At 39.4% G+C, this 16,056-nt stretch overlaps 1 protein-coding gene across 1 annotated transcript in view; it reads left to right on the top strand.

Moving 5' to 3' along the window:
* Positions 1-15,507, top strand: part of TLCD3A (TLC domain containing 3A) — a 34,055-nt gene extending 18,548 nt beyond the window's left edge. Inside the window, exons 2-5 of the mRNA XM_072136244.1 lie at positions 4,165-4,248; positions 7,798-8,014; positions 8,599-8,694; positions 12,795-15,507. Coding sequence (XP_071992345.1) covers positions 4,165-4,248; positions 7,798-8,014; positions 8,599-8,694; positions 12,795-13,064 — 667 coding nt within the window. The 3' untranslated portion in view covers positions 13,065-15,507. The remainder of the gene's footprint in view (positions 1-4,164; positions 4,249-7,797; positions 8,015-8,598; positions 8,695-12,794) is intronic.
* Positions 15,508-16,056: the final 549 nt, after the last annotated feature.

Genomic DNA, 16,056 nt, shown 5'->3' on the forward strand with positions numbered 1-16,056 from the left:
ACACAAAGACACAGTGGCTGGACTCATCAGACCCAAGCACAGATTTCCACTAGTGTAATTTCCATTCCTTGTGTTCTTTAGCCCAAACAAGTCTTTTGTGCTTGTTGTCTCTACTTAGCAGTGGTTTCCCAGCAGGAACCATGAACCATGAAGGCTGCTGCACACATTCTCCTCTTACCAGTTGTTGTAGAGACGTGTCTGCTGCTAGAACTCTGTGTGGCAGTGAAATGGTCTCTAATCTGAGCTGCTGTTAACCTGCAATTTCTGAGGCTGGTGACTCGGATGAACTTATCCTTTGCGGCAGAGGTGACTCTTGGTCTTCCTTTCCTGGGGTGCTCCTCATGTTAGCCAGTTTCTTTGTAGCACTTGATGGTTTTTGCAACTGCACTTGGGGACACTTTCAAAGTTTTCCCAATTTTTAGGACTGACTGACCTTCAATTTTTGAAGTAATGATGGCCACTCATTTCTTTAGTTAGAATTTGTATTATGGCTAGAATAATGCAGCTAACAGTCTATTCCAGTGATGGCGAACCTGTAGATACACTTGCATAGTGCATAGATTTTTGCTGTCATTATTTTTAGTGTGGCAGATTATATACTTTATTTCAAGTTGTTAAATATCTTGTTTGCATTTGGGCCGTTATCAAATCTTTCACGCAGGGGCTTACAGATAGGGGGAGTCATTGAAAGGTCGAACCATAATTGAGTTGCATTGATCTTGAGGCCAGTTGGTAGGACAATATGAACTTGTTAGTGATTGCACACAGGTAGAAAGTTCTTGACTTTACCATTTCACTGTTTATTCATGCATGGTATATAAACATGTTATTAATATAACCTTGCAAGATATAAAATATACCCTGTGGTTATGCCCATTGGCTTTCTAATATACCACAGCAGCCACTACTTATATAAGTGGTCTCCTAGTGTTCACAAGAAATGTTGTTGTCTGTGACCTTGACATTGGACTTTTGGCGCAGTTCAGAGATTTCTGTTACCGTACAAAAATTCTAAGATAGAGAGCTTAAACTGCTTTGTGAGATCCTTGAACAGTGCCAAAACTGTTTTACTATTGTATACAGCCAGATTACTCTGGATAATAGTTATCTTGTGCTATGGATAACTTCATATCTGTGTTCCTCACATGTATCAGTGACATATAACATTGGATCAGTTTGGCTGGATTTCGCCTCTAAGGCTAATGACCATGCTTAAAGGGGTATTCTCCTCTGGGCATTTACATTTAATTAAATTAATTTGCCTTACGTAAACATATCTTCAATTGGATGTTAATTAAAAAAATGTTCCTGTGTGAAGATAATTTCTCATAAATGTAGGCATGTTGTCCCTTAGAAACCAAATAGCTTCCTCGGATACGACCACGTCACACTCTGGCAACGGTGGCCAGACATGTGCTATAGAGTCCTGCCGGACCACCAGGACTCAGCGATCGTTACCACAGGACGGCTGTGCGACATGTAGTAACTCCCAGACATTTTATATACAATAACCTTTTGTTTCTTTGTGCACTCACTCCAGCAGAGGTGGCCGTATCCGAGGAAGCCATCTCGTTTCTAAGGGACAACATGGCTACATTTATGAGAAATTATCTCCACACAGGAACATTTTTTTAATAACATCTAATTGAAGAAATGTTTATATATGGCAGATTAATGAAACTGAATGTGAATGCTCAGACGAGAATACCCCTTTAATTTACCTTTTGACTCCTTGATCTTTCTAGCAGACGCATTGGTACAAAAGTAGACTAACTCTGGACTGTCTTCCCTTACAACAGACAGTCTTATGGTGCACAAGAGTCATAAAAGAGTCTAATGCTGGATTATTTTACATTCTGACGGGTTAGCATTATTTTTGGCACAGAGACTGTCTAAAACCCTTACTAAATGTGGGGTAAATTAAGATAGAATTTGTGTTAAACTGATTAATAAATCTGCCCCCATTGATGCTACTGACAGGTGCAGGAACTGCTGTAGCAACCCTGCCATTTTAGTAACCACCAAACAATCCTCCACTTCCATGTACCTTGTTTCCCCGAAAATAAGACTTAAGTCTTATATTCATTTTTGCTCCTAAAAGTCTTATTTTTACATGAAGAAGAATTTACTTATATCTCTCCAAACTGAATTATTGGAATATTTGACCCCAATCTCTCATGTTTAGCAATAGCACTTTCCTTAAATGACCACTTCATGGCCATGTAGCTGCTTGTAACGTGTTTGTCCTGCAACAGTCAGTGATATTATTACACAAATTCTCCACCTATGTCACAACCTGTTGCTGCATCTAAAAGATCTACTAATACTAATGTACGGCTTGGGGGGAGATGTAGCAATGTCTGCTGCTAGATCTTATTTTCAGGGGAGGCCTTATATTTCCAAGATTGAACAAAATTGTACTAGGTCATACTAGGTCTTTCATCCCTTGTACTAGGTCTTAGGATAGTTCAGCTGAACACTGTTGGCCAAATACCCCTTGCACATTGCATACTTGGCTTGTCTGAGCAGGGCATGTGTTAGGAAGTGAGAAAAGGGAACAAGCCCCTCCCAGACACCTCTAAGCAATGGCTTCTCTCCCAGATAACAAAAGAAGGATCAATCAGCTGAAATCCAACAGCCTGATCTCCCCTGACATACGTGGTTTGGGGCAGAGTTTATAGGTTCCCAATCAAATCCCAAATCCCAATCAAAATTGATAGCTTTAGCCAGTACGCATCCACTTTGTATTGCTTAGTTTAGGCATTTCACATGTACACTCATTTTACTCACTTTACACTCACTTTATTAGGTACACCTGTCCAACTGCTCGTTAACACTTAATTTCTAATCAGCCAATCACATGGCGGCAACTCAGTGTATTTAGGCATGTAGACATGGTCAAGACAATCTCCTGCAGTTCAAACCGAGCATCAATATGGGGAAGAAAGGTGATTTGAGTGCCTTTGAACGTGGCATTTTTGTTGGTGCCAGAAGGGCTGGTCTGAGTATTTCAGAAACTGCTGATCTACTGGGATTTTAACGCACAACCATCTCTAGGGTTTACAGAGAATGGTCCGAAAAAGAAAAAACATCCAGTGAGCGGCAGTTCTGTGGGCGGAAATGCCTTGTTGATGCCAGAGGTCAGAGGAGAATGGGCAGACTGGTTCGAGCTGATAGAAAGGCAACAGTGACTCAAATCGCCACCCGTTACAACCAAGGTAGGCAGACGAGCATTTCTGAATGCACAGTACGTCGAACTTTGAGGCAGATGGGCTACAGCAGCAGAAGACCACACCGGGTGCCACTCCTTTCAGCTAAGAACAGGAAACTGAGGCTACAATTTGCACAAGTTCATCGAAATTGGACAGTAGAAGATTGGAAAAACGTTGCCTGGTCTGATGAGTCTCGATTTCTGCTGGTCTCGACATTCGGATGGTAGGGTCAGAATTTGGCGTCAACAACATGAAAGCATGGATCCATCCTGCCTTGTATCAACGGTTCAGGCTGGTGGTGGTGGTGTCATGGTGTGGGGAATATTTTCTTGGCACTCTTTGGGCCCCTTGGTAGTAATTGGGCATCGTTGCAACGCCACAGAGTATTGTTGCTGACCATGTCCATCCCATAAAGCTGGAATCATCTCAGACTGGTTTCTTGAACATGACAATGAGTTCACTGTACTCAAATGGCCTCCACAGTCACCAGATCTCAATCCAATAGAGCATCTTTGGGATGTGGTGGAACGGGAGATTCGCATCATGGATGTGCAGCCGACAAATCTGCGTCAACTGTGTTATGCCATCATGTCAATATGGACCAAAATCTCTGAGGAATGCTTCCAGCACCTTGTTGAATCTATGCCACGAAGAATTGAGGCAGTTCTGAAGGCAAAAGGGGGTCCAACCCGTTACTAGCATGGTGTACCTAATAAAGTGGCCGGTGAGTGTATATTTTTTTGAGAAATGGACACTGTGAAGTCTCTGAGCTAGGGTAAGAGAAATGGCACCACAAATAGCACCACATGGCTTCATTGAACACTACAAGTGATGCCAGGGTACTGTTTAATGGAGTGTATTCCAAAAAAAGCCTCCATATGTCTCTGTATATAATTCTGTATTATGATCAAAAGATGAAGACATATTTCAGGTATTATTTTATCTTTTTCAGAATCGTTTCCTCTATTCATGGAGTAATTGCTGCTGTTTCTGGGATCACTGTTATAACTTCATGCAAAGATGTAAAATATGACAGGTAAGAGACATTGTACATGTGCAGATTATCATTATCAGATTAGTACTCCCAATAATGTATATTTCTTACTTTGGCTAAAATATCTTTTTAAAATATCATATCCTACGTTCATTGAGTTTTCCACTAGCATGTTTTATCATATATTTCCATATATTAGCCATCATCTGTAGTATGCTAAAATACCACATAAAGTGAATCAGGTTGGAAAAAGATCACATCCGCAAATTTATTCAGGACACGTTTTCCTGCTATGTAATGTTTCTGATTATTTTTAGTACTAGTTTAAGCTGCGGGGTCTTTCCACATTGCAGGCAGGTGCACATTAACACAGTAGAGATCTAGAAAACTGTGAGGAATTGATACAGAAAATATATTGGAAATTTATATAACTTTTTTTTATTCAAACAATATCAATTACTTGTTGAAATGGGAAAACCCCTTTAAAGCTGCTAGACAGAGAAAGGAGATTTGGTCTGTCACCATCTTGATGACCTCAGGTTTGCCATATTTATATTCCTCTTACATCCAGGGGTGGGATCTAGCTGTCTATCCCCAGCTTTGGCAAACCAGTTGTTAAAATCACAGCCACTGCTCACCCCGCCCCTCTCCATAGTAATATATAGCGCACGGGATAGGACATGTCCTATTTTTTTCCCAGTTACGGAACTGTATGGTGCAGCACCTTACCGCTCCCATAGGGCACCGTGCACCCATTGCCGTGTATGGGGGACGTATATACACAGTATATATGTCGGCCATATATACATCCCCATATGGCAGTGTGAATGTTGCCTAAGTGACCTGTGGAAATATATAAATCTATCTAAAGTGTGGTTATTTTGTGATGTTCTAACGTGTGCTGCATGTATATATGTAGGTTTGTTCTACATGTTGTGTATGTTGACATATATAGTGTATTTGTAAACTATATTTTGACATGTATACTGCATATTGTGTATGTTGAAATGTGTACTGTTTATGTGTGTGCTATGTTGTATACATACAGTATATGTGCTATATTGTGTGTGTGCTGTATATGTATGCTCTATGTTGACATGTGTACTGTATACGTGTGCTTTATGTTGTATGTATACAGTCTGTTCAACTAAACTTATTACATGGGTAAAGTACCAAAACCAATCTTACTACATGTATTCAGCACAGAACCAAGAATTACCACATAGATCTCTTTCATTTTTTTTTCCTCTTCATAAACCATCATAGGATTGTCACTGCAGATTTGGCAACACAAAAATCATGCTCACTTAAAGGAAACCTACCATTGCATATCTACCTATTAAAGTAGATCCGGTGGTAGGTGCATATAAAGTATGTAAGGATAGCTCTTTTTGGGGCTAATCCTTTACTCCCCTAGATCTTTTCTAATCTTTAATCAGGGTAATATGCAAATTTTCTAAAGAGGCTACTGAGGCGTGGAGTAGCTGGAGCTGAGGTTACTCCATGCCCCAGTAACCTCTTTGATCCTCCTACCCAGACATCTTCAGCGCACAGCTCCTTTCACATGTGCAGAACACAGGCCTGCGGCTGCTTGATTGCGGATGAGATGTCTGGATAGGAAGATCAAAGAGGCTACTGGGGCGAGGAGAAGCCGCGCCGTCTAGCCTCAGCTGAGATTCCTGGTGACAGGTTCCCTTTAAAATAGCATCACCTTGTGTTTTACTGTGACCAACTCGATCTTTAAATCTGCCTTTTTTTCCTCTCTTCCAACAGCTAATATTTGGTAGTAGAAATATTGTCTACTCCTAAACTTATCTGACTGAAACTAGATGAGGCGTCAAATCGAAGTGACTGACTGTAAGAAAATTTCATTTTTATAGCACACTAAGCAAAACCTATTTGTACATCATCATAGTTGACAATTGTGATGTCAACCCTAGGGAATGAATTAGCATTACTGGGGCACCATGCAAAGTTATGACTTGCAGGCCCATATAATGCTCTGCTCTGATTGTCGGTGCAGGGATCCTGCCATAGCTTTAATGCAGATAATCACTTTAAGTAACATACTTTGTGAAAGAAATACATTCCTGTGTTTTTCTTTCCCCCCCTGCCTTTCTTCCTTACTGTATCCACTGTGAGATGATAGGTAAAGGAACCTAATAGGGTCTATCGATTTAACTCTTGATTTAACAGGCACTTACTTTATAGAGGTTGAGTCCTTATGTGAAATACGCTCCAGGTATGGAAATAGTTCATCTGCATGTCTGGTGGAGCTGCTTGGTGATGCAGGCCTTTTGGCGGATGGTGTTTGTCTTCCCCTGTCCGTCTCCGGTATGTCATCTTACCAGTGGATTGGGTGCAGGAAAACCCTGCAGTCTGCCACAGTTACATCCGTTACCTCTGCACACTCCTACAGCAACTATCACTCTGTTATAACTTGGTGCTGGTTATGCTCAATTATTGGGGTCCTGCGAGACCACCCTTCATGTTTTGATTACCATGTATGTGCATGCCGTCTTCCTTTAATAAACGTGGATTAAACATGTTAAAAATTTTCAGGTGATACCAGCACAAGGGACTCCTCTGAGATTTGCCTAATTACATTGCTTTTAATGCAATGTTAACACATTTGTTAAAATTGTTAACTTTTTTTAACAATGCATTCTGTAAATGCTAATGTTAACAGCAATGTAATTAGAGAAATAATTTCTCTTCTTTTCTCCACGTTTTCAAAATGCAATGTGAGCAGGTTATTTTTCCCTCTGCAGTTTTTAATAGGGTTGTTCGTAATACATTTTTTGTTACATGTGGCTGTAAAAATAATAAGCCACAGCCGTGCGCCTGCTAAAGGCTAACCATAGCATGAGCATACTGTAGCAAGCGTGTCTGTAATCGGGATGGCACATCTGGCCTCCCTATGCAAAGAGGGACGCGGAAGTGACGAACTGTGCAGCGTCTGAACAGGAACTCCAGAAGAGGCGAGTATAAGATATATATCAGTGGTGCTGTAGAAATATTATTATATTTATATATTCCCAGACAACCCCTACAATATATCTTCTGCGAGACTTTGAAAGAATGCAAAAGGATGCCTGAATATTATAGGCTATAAACACTACAGTACTGGAAAGGGTTTATTGATGAGGAATTTATTGTAGCATTTGGAGGAAGGTTTTTATTTCTTTCTATACAGTTTTTCTCTCAATCAGCTCATTAGATGGACCATGACAAATGATCCAGTGCTTGTCTGTTTCAGTCCCTTACATGTGTCACAATATTTATAAAAACGGCATCAACAATAAACAAGATTTGCAATAATAATGTCAAGAGACACAATACTATACTGTACATGATAATGCCCTTCCTTACATCAAACATCAAGAAATGTTTCCTAAGCAGGATGAAGAAATTCTATTAGACCAGCAATTTGTATTCTTCAGAGAAGTGTAAGATAATACGAAACCTCAGAAGACTAGGAGCAAATAACTGAGCAGTGATATTCAATTATATGCACCCAGAGATTAGAAAGTGAACTTATAATAGCATACAATGATATCTAATGAAATATGCTGTATTTTCTACTCACAGACACTGGCTGGCTACAGCATATTTGTGGCTGATTATCCCATACATGGTGTATGACACATATGCAATGTATCTTCGCCACTGGTATAAGTGTAAAGACAGCAAAGTCCTCAATGGAAAAGATCACTTTTCTTCTGCAATGAACAGTCTTCTGCGGAAAGAATTTCTAATGCTCGTTCATCACATATCTATCTTAACCATCCTTGTACCAATTGGACTGGTGAGTTAACTCCATAGTGGACCTGAATGTTTTCATTTATGGTTGTACTCCATTGTCAATGTAGCAAGCAACTGTTTAAGTTCAATACATTACATACAGCCCCTATCTTGCCCAGGTTTTGTTCAACCCCTTTAAAAGATAAATTTAGATTTTGACTTCTTTCTGATGGAGGGTAGTCCTGAACAAATGATTTCCTCACTCAGTTGTCCAATGGGGCATCTGAGGTTGTCCTATTTGGGCAGATCCTGTAATTATATGACTTTTACTACATAACAGCGAGATGACTGTAATAGGGTGTAGCTATCTTATGATATGTAATTCATAGGGGAACATTACTCTGTAAATGTAGTAATCTGTGCACTATTTTAACACCATTTAGGCCCGATAACATTTGTCACATACAATGTGTTATCAGCACATTGCCCTTGCTACACAAATCACTGTGTAAATATCAACTACATTAGGCTACACCAAGTTCAGCATAATACTTGTATCAACATGAGCTGTCATACCATACATTTCTTCCTGCCAGATGTTCTAGATAGCATATACTGATCTTGGTCTTTTTTGCTTCTACTTTGCAGTTTATAAGGGGAGACATTGGAGATTTTTATATCGGCTGTCTCTTAGTAGCAGAACTAAGCACACCATTTGTATCACTTGGCAAAATTCTAATACAGGTATGTGTTATGGTTCAATAAGTTCATTTATGTTATGGCTGTTGTCGGTTTTGCGATTTGAAATCCACTTTTTATGTGACCTTCACTCTACAAGATATCTTTTTATCTAGTTTGGAGATAATAAACCACCATATCCTCCCAAAAAAACGGTTCAGTGTCTCCAGGCTAGTGATGCCAAGTCTGTCCCAGAGTTCTTTAATAAAAAAAAAAATGTGTCACCAGATTTCGTCCCATTGAGCTACGTAACTAGAATTACTTTTATGTAAAACCTTGCCATAAAAAAAATCACTTCCAAAGTCATGTGAGAATGAGCAGAGAAGAGTCATTCTTTGCCTGAGAGGAGTCACTTTTAGAGGCATCAGAGGGAATGTCACTTCAGACTTGCCTATCATTGCCTCTATAGTACCTAAAATCATGTTTTTGGTGTCATATTTAAGATGATAATCTCTTTTTTTCAAATCACACCAGTCTTGTGGTTCTGTGGATAGATCCAAAGATAGAGACAATTTAAGCAGGCCCTTTTTCATTTTTGCGCTTCCATCATTTGTGCTAGCACAGATTGTGGTTGTTTCCGCTGGGGGTTTCCACCTCAGCCAGTACACCCTCTCCATAAGCCCGCAGCTGACGTGTGACATATGAATACATCACACGTGGGGAAGGGTTTAAAGACATAGGGCCAGATCTATTATACTGTCTGCGCCAGTTTTCTGTCTGACTTGGCACTAGAAAGAGCGTCTTTCAGTATGCCAGTATTCAGTAATCTGGCGCACCCTGCACATTCTTAAGGCACACTGAGCTCAGTGCAGTTTGCCTCACTATTGTTAAATATGCTTCCAGCACATAAAAATCCAGATTCTGCATATTACTTTTGGGCCTCATAAACACGACCATGTTTGGGGCTGTGAGCTACCCACCATTGCTCTTTTCTCCAGTTCTGAAGGCAATTTAAAGAGATTCTTTAAAGATTCCTATCTTTAATATGACATCAAAAGCATGTAACTCCCAACCACTGTCTCAGGTTGACTTTATAAATAGGGTTATGTACAATCTTGTTTTTTTATTATCCGTGAATTTTTGAAGGGTATGGACTAGTTTGGTACTTTACGCTGCTAAGAGCAGCAGGTTGTGGATCATCAGCAAAGGTGAAAGCATTCAGTATCGTAGTCTTAGAACTTAGTCGGGGGTCACACCACAAAAATCTAGATAACAGCAGAATCGTAAAATTTGGCTAGGACACACATCCCATTGAGTGAGGGTGTGCAGTTTTTGGCAGTGGCCCTTAAATCATAGGAAGTCGGGCACTCAGACTTTGGTACCAAGCAGTTAAGATCCCTGTATTTAAGCAGGAGAAACACGACCAGGACGCCACAGTAACAGCAACATGGTAGTGCCTATGCTTGGCAGAATAGTGTTGGCAGGCACATACCTAAACAGTTACGATAAGATTTTTATGTTAAGTTTTTTTTATGCTCACCCTGTAATATAATAATATACAACTTCATTGTGTAGGTAGTAGAAATTGTAGCTGTACCAAAATTTATAGGTTAAATTTCTAAGTTAAAGGGGTTGTCCTAGACTGTAAAAACAAAACTTAGGTGGCCGGGAGGGGGGGCTGCTTTAAAAAAAAAAAAAAAAAAAAAAAAAAGAAGCATTTATACTAATTTTACCAACAAAAACTGGGAAAAACTACTGACTCAAGTATAAGCCGAGGGTGGGAAATGCATTGGTCAACCCCCCCCCCCAATAGTATACAGCCTGCCAGCCCCCAGTAGTATACAGCCTGTCAGCCGCCATGTAGTATTTAGCAGCCCCTAGTAGTATACAGCAAGCCCCTAGTACTATACATCAGCCACCAGTAGTATACGGCAGCCCCTAGTAGTATACAGCAAGCCCCTAGTAGTATACAGCAAGCCCCTAGTAGTATACAGCAAGCCCCTAGCAGTATACAGCAGCCCCTAGCAGTACACAGCAGCCCATAGTAGTATACAGCAGCCCCTAGTAGTATACAACAAGCCCCTAGTAGTATACAGCAGCCTGCCCCCACGGACCTTAAAAAAATAAACTTAAATACTCACCCTCCGATGTCAGCGCGGCTTCCCGATGTCAGCGTGTCCCGTCTTCTTTCTTCTCTGCGGCTCCTCTTCATTCTTCCGGCATGGATGCGGCCATCTTTTATTCTAGCAGGCGCTGCTGACGTCATAGTATGCACGGCCATGAAGAAAACATGGCCGCGTCAATGCCGGAAGAGAGAAGAGGAGCCGCGGAGAAGAAAGAAGACAGGACGCGCTGACATGGGGGACATTGGTAAGCCGCGCCGACATCGGGGAGCCGCGCTGACGTCGGAGGGTAAGTATTTAAGTTTATTTTTTTAAACTGGGTAATTTTTTTTTATAATAGACTCGTGTATAAGCCGAGGGGACGTTTTTCAGCACATTTTTTGTGCTTAAAAAACTCGGCTTATACACGAGTGTAAATACGGTACTTACCTCCCAGCGCCCCGTGCTGCCATCTCTCCAGGCGGTGCCCCATGTATACCAACAGGGGCATGGAAGCCGCTCTGCATTCAGCTTCCGGCTGGTTGGCCCTATCCCAACAATATATATGCGGGACGGGTGGGCGTGGCGACTGAGCGCAGCATGGCTTCCGTGCCTCTGTTTGTTTACATGGGGTACGGACTGGAGAGATGGCAGTGCGGTACGCCGAGAGGTTTTTTTAAGCAGCCCCCACCTGGGCCACCAAGGTTGTTTTTTATAGTCTCAGACAACCCCTTTAACTAATCTTGCAATATGCTTTTTTTTTTTTCCAACTTACATTTTATTGAAAGATTAAAATGTCACAGGAATAAACAACATTACATTATCGGTAGTAATTATACAAGTGTGCAGAATGTGTATGAATGGTATTAGCAGTGGTCTGCCCTGAAGATATGCAGAGTTTATGTCCTGGTGAACTTCCGCCAATATCAAAAGGCTAAATGTAGTGAAAAATGGTCCTACTTGGTAACCATTAAGTAACAGCTTCATACTATTACCCTTCATAAAATAAGAGAATTCACATCCATGAATTAACACAAAAAATTCAAGAAAAACAAGGTAAAAACACACCCATGGGTCTCTACATGTACAAAAAAAGATATAAGTCATAACTTTTACAATGTTAGGATAGGTCATCTCCAATATCGTCCTAGAGGGACCAGACTTTAGTGAACTGGTCTGATTTTTCATGCAGAGAGGCCATCATATACTCCAATGTTCTCATATGACGTATACAGGAACATGTCCTGTGACCAGGGTGATGTCATCAAAGGTTCTGTACCCTTTGCATTTGCAACATTTACAATGTATGTGTACAGTTTGATAATGTTAGGAGGCTAAAGGACCTGAGATTAGGTCACTCTGACAGCTCTGCCTTGTGTTACATTTATGTCATGTGACCAGTCAAAATAAGGGTGCATGGTTAACTTACAACCCAGGAGAGAAGAGACAACGCCAGCAGACATGAGTCAGAAAAGCCAATTTGCATGTCAGAAAAAACGACTGTAATTAAGATACAGGGCCTCACTGGTAGCTAATTTTAGGTGATATGGGGAGGACCTTTAACCCTTTATCAGCAGTCATAGTTTGCCAGGTTGGTAAAATTCTGGTGACAATTTCTTTAAATTGTTCCATATGACTGTTTTCAATCTGTAATGTCTTATTTTATTTGTATATGTCCCCTATAATTTGTAAAGTGCTACGAACTATGATGTCACTATATAAAGATTATTATAGTACTCCTTCAAAGTGACCTCTGCACAGATCAATATGCCCCCAAAACTTATTATAGTCCGTGAACTGCAGGTTCTGTGGTCCTTTTGTTTGCTATATAGGGTATGTATAAATGTTATATATAAATCAGCAGCTCAGACAAGATAGCCGCTCCATCATCATATTCAGAAAATATAAATCTATAATCAGAAAATAAAAACAGATCAATTTTTTGTACATGGAAGTCCTGGATGCCATAGTATAAATATAATGTAAATTTGTATTATTGACCCTCTTTCCTATTAGATGTAAAATTAGCATTTCTATTAATGCAGTGTATTTTATTTCCAACAGATGAATCTGCAGAATTCCTTATTGCACAAAGTGAACGGTGCTTTTGTCCTGCTGACATTTTTCGCCTGCCGTATTCTGCTGTTCCCTTTTATGTACCACGCCTACGGAAAGCAGTTTGGGATTCCACTATACAAAGTGCCATTCAACATTCCTCTGCATTGCAACATTACAATTGCCACCATAATGGCACCACAGATATACTGGTTTTCACTTATTTGCCGAAAGGCCATAAGACTATACAGCAATTCTGCCTCTATTAAAGACAGATAACATTTAATATCTTTATATGAGCTGCAGTCATGATATATGGCTGGGCGCTGTTACTTTTTAGAAGGGACTGGACTACTATTCCTCACTACTAACATAGCAGTCCTTCCAGGAGAGCTGTGGACAGTGACTACTTTATATGTGTTGATACTGAAACGTTATGGATTCTTGTTACAAGCTTCCAGGTTACACAAACACTAAATTTCTATATTTTAGATACAAAAAGATTGTTGTTGTATAAATCACAATGTGATTTTTTTTACATGTATAGAATTGCACTATATTTGTTCTGGGTAATCTGAAGAGTATTTGTTTTACATCATTTTAGGATAATGAAATACAGAGAATGTACAATTTTAAAAGACATATCATGTTCAGTACCAATAGCACTGCATATTCTGCATAAATATCATACAGATTGATCTTTAATATTGAGTTTTTTTATCAGGTTTTCTATAGTATCTATCTATAGGGCATTTTATAGATGGGGAACGGAACAATTTCACCATCAAGGATAAGTAGAATTATTTAATGGTAAATTTAGAACTTTCTTGGAGTGTAAATGAAGCTTAACCAATTTTCTCTATACTATGTGGTTTGTACAGGAGTTGAGTAATGATTTCTAACAGATTATAATTTACTGGGTTTAATAAGCCTTTTCTGTGGTAATGAAATGTTATACTTTGGTCAATAATTGACTTTCTTTGAGTTATGTCAACGACTTGTCAATTTGAAAACCTGTTTTAATTTACCTGTGACAAACTGAATGTAGGTTATTTACTTTGATTAGGCACTAAAATTTATATGCGTTATACCAGATGCATTGGAAATTACCATAATTGTGATAGCACCAAGTCTAGTTATGCAGGCAAAAAACAACATCAATGCTAATTTGGTGATTTCAACTGAAAGTAATATTATGCACTGAAAATATATATAATTTATATTTTAGGCAGATCTACAGGCAGTACAAATACAGTACTTTGTAAAATGTGGTGCAGGTTCTGAGGGAATAATTACCCTTCATTAACTGATATGTTATGTAGGGCTATGCCCACATATGCCACCCAAATTCCCATTGTCCAGCGTGCTCCTGTGCTAAAACATCACTTTAGAAATAAGCAAAATATGCTAAAGTGCTTTGGCAGAGCACCTCAGGACTTCAACTCCACATCTCGTTGGACCCAGGAGTGATGTAGCTAAGAGGGAAAGAATGGGAGAAGACTTTGGTGGAAAACATTTAGCAGGGGGCATTGTTATTACTGTAGAGCCGGAGCCCTGAGCTCCATGTGCATATTTTTAAAGTTCCCATTTTTGGCATGGGTGGCATGTTTAGGCATAGCTCTACCAAAGGAAACGATTTCCGCACCAGTTTCAACTTGATGAAACTTACAGCTTTATTTGTAGAATTTTTCATATAAATAACAGGGATATTACACGGACCAAATGTTATGTAGCTCTACATAACACAAGTGCATTGTGGTTCATTGGGGGCAATGGCCATACCAAAATATTGTTAGAGATTCCAACTTTTGCAATGCAATTTCTGGATAGTTTCTGCTACAGCCTGATCCATCGTTCCACAATAACAGTGTAAATTAAAGAAAGTATATACTGTAGGTTTAACCTCTGGCTCATAAAGGGCAATTAGATTTAAGCATCTTGATTAGTGGCGTATTTCTGGGTCCCCAAACAAATTTACCTCCACGTGCACCCTAATGCTTTCTTCTATTTGGAATAGCAGAGGGAGGAAGCCATTGCTCCCTGTTTTGCCATTTCTTTAAACTATCGTTGTCGCAGAATGCACCCCCCATATCAATGCAATTGAGCACAAATCACAGTAATTTGTGTGACAAGAATTCTGTGTCATTATCAAGTACCAGAAGAAGCATAGGGCTAGTAGTACATTTATTTAACAAGAATTGTTGTTGTTGTTTTATTTCCATATTTTTTTATGGGTGTAAAGAGGTTGTATTTTTTTTGGTTGTTTTATAATCAGAGATGCTTTTGGGGTAATAACCGTTTTCCTGCAGTTGATCACTTTAATAACATGGGCATCACCATTGTCTATCTTTGACGACTATTTCACATAAAAGTTGGGTTATTTTGTATGCAAATTTCATTACTTTTCAACACGAGTTCCAACCTTTAGTACATTATTTGACTTCAAATGAAAAAGTGTTGTGAAAAATCATGTATATAACTTCAGCGATAAACGGCACCTTTGTGCCTCCAATGCGACACAAATTAAGGGGTGTGCCAGTAGGTTGGTCCGACTTATTCGGACCGAGGGCCGTATTTAAGTTGCAAATTGTATCGCACCTGTATGTTAAAGGTGCACCACATAAAAGATGGTGAACTCTGCCAGTGCCAGATGCTCCAAAAAGGTCTGCAAGTCAAAAAGTCTTATTCCCTGCTTCAAACACTCTTCTGTCAATCAATGTATAACTTCAGTGATAAATGGTTCCTTTGAATTTGATCTGAAAAAAACCCTTTGAGAGTAAAGATTGTATTCAATGTAGAAGATCTTTTCCACTTGTTTCAGACAGCACTCAGCAGTCCGCAGCGTTCCACAATGTATTCAGTCCTCACGCTTTGATGTTCCGGCCTGAAACACAGTGTATGGGTACCAAGGTTCTGGCATTCTGTGTCTACACAGTCTACTCCACAGTCACTGCTTTACAAGAGTGCTTAGTGTCTCCAAGGTAAGGGATAAAATCATATCATAGCGTAATCAAGTATTTACAACTTTATATATATATATATATATATACATACACATCAGTATATATGATATCAGTATATTTTTGTTACATTATACTCTAACACAATTTTATAATAATTCAACTGTTGTATACAACCAGGTAAATATATAAACAGTTACATATAAAATATATGCAAAAGTAATGAATACTTGAAATATCCTATGAATTATTCTTATGAATTGTTATTATTATACTTATTTTTAATATATATTACTTTTTTCATCTCTACA

This window comes from Engystomops pustulosus, chromosome 2, assembly GCF_040894005.1.
Source record: "Engystomops pustulosus chromosome 2, aEngPut4.maternal, whole genome shotgun sequence".
NCBI lineage: Eukaryota > Metazoa > Chordata > Amphibia > Anura > Leptodactylidae > Engystomops > Engystomops pustulosus.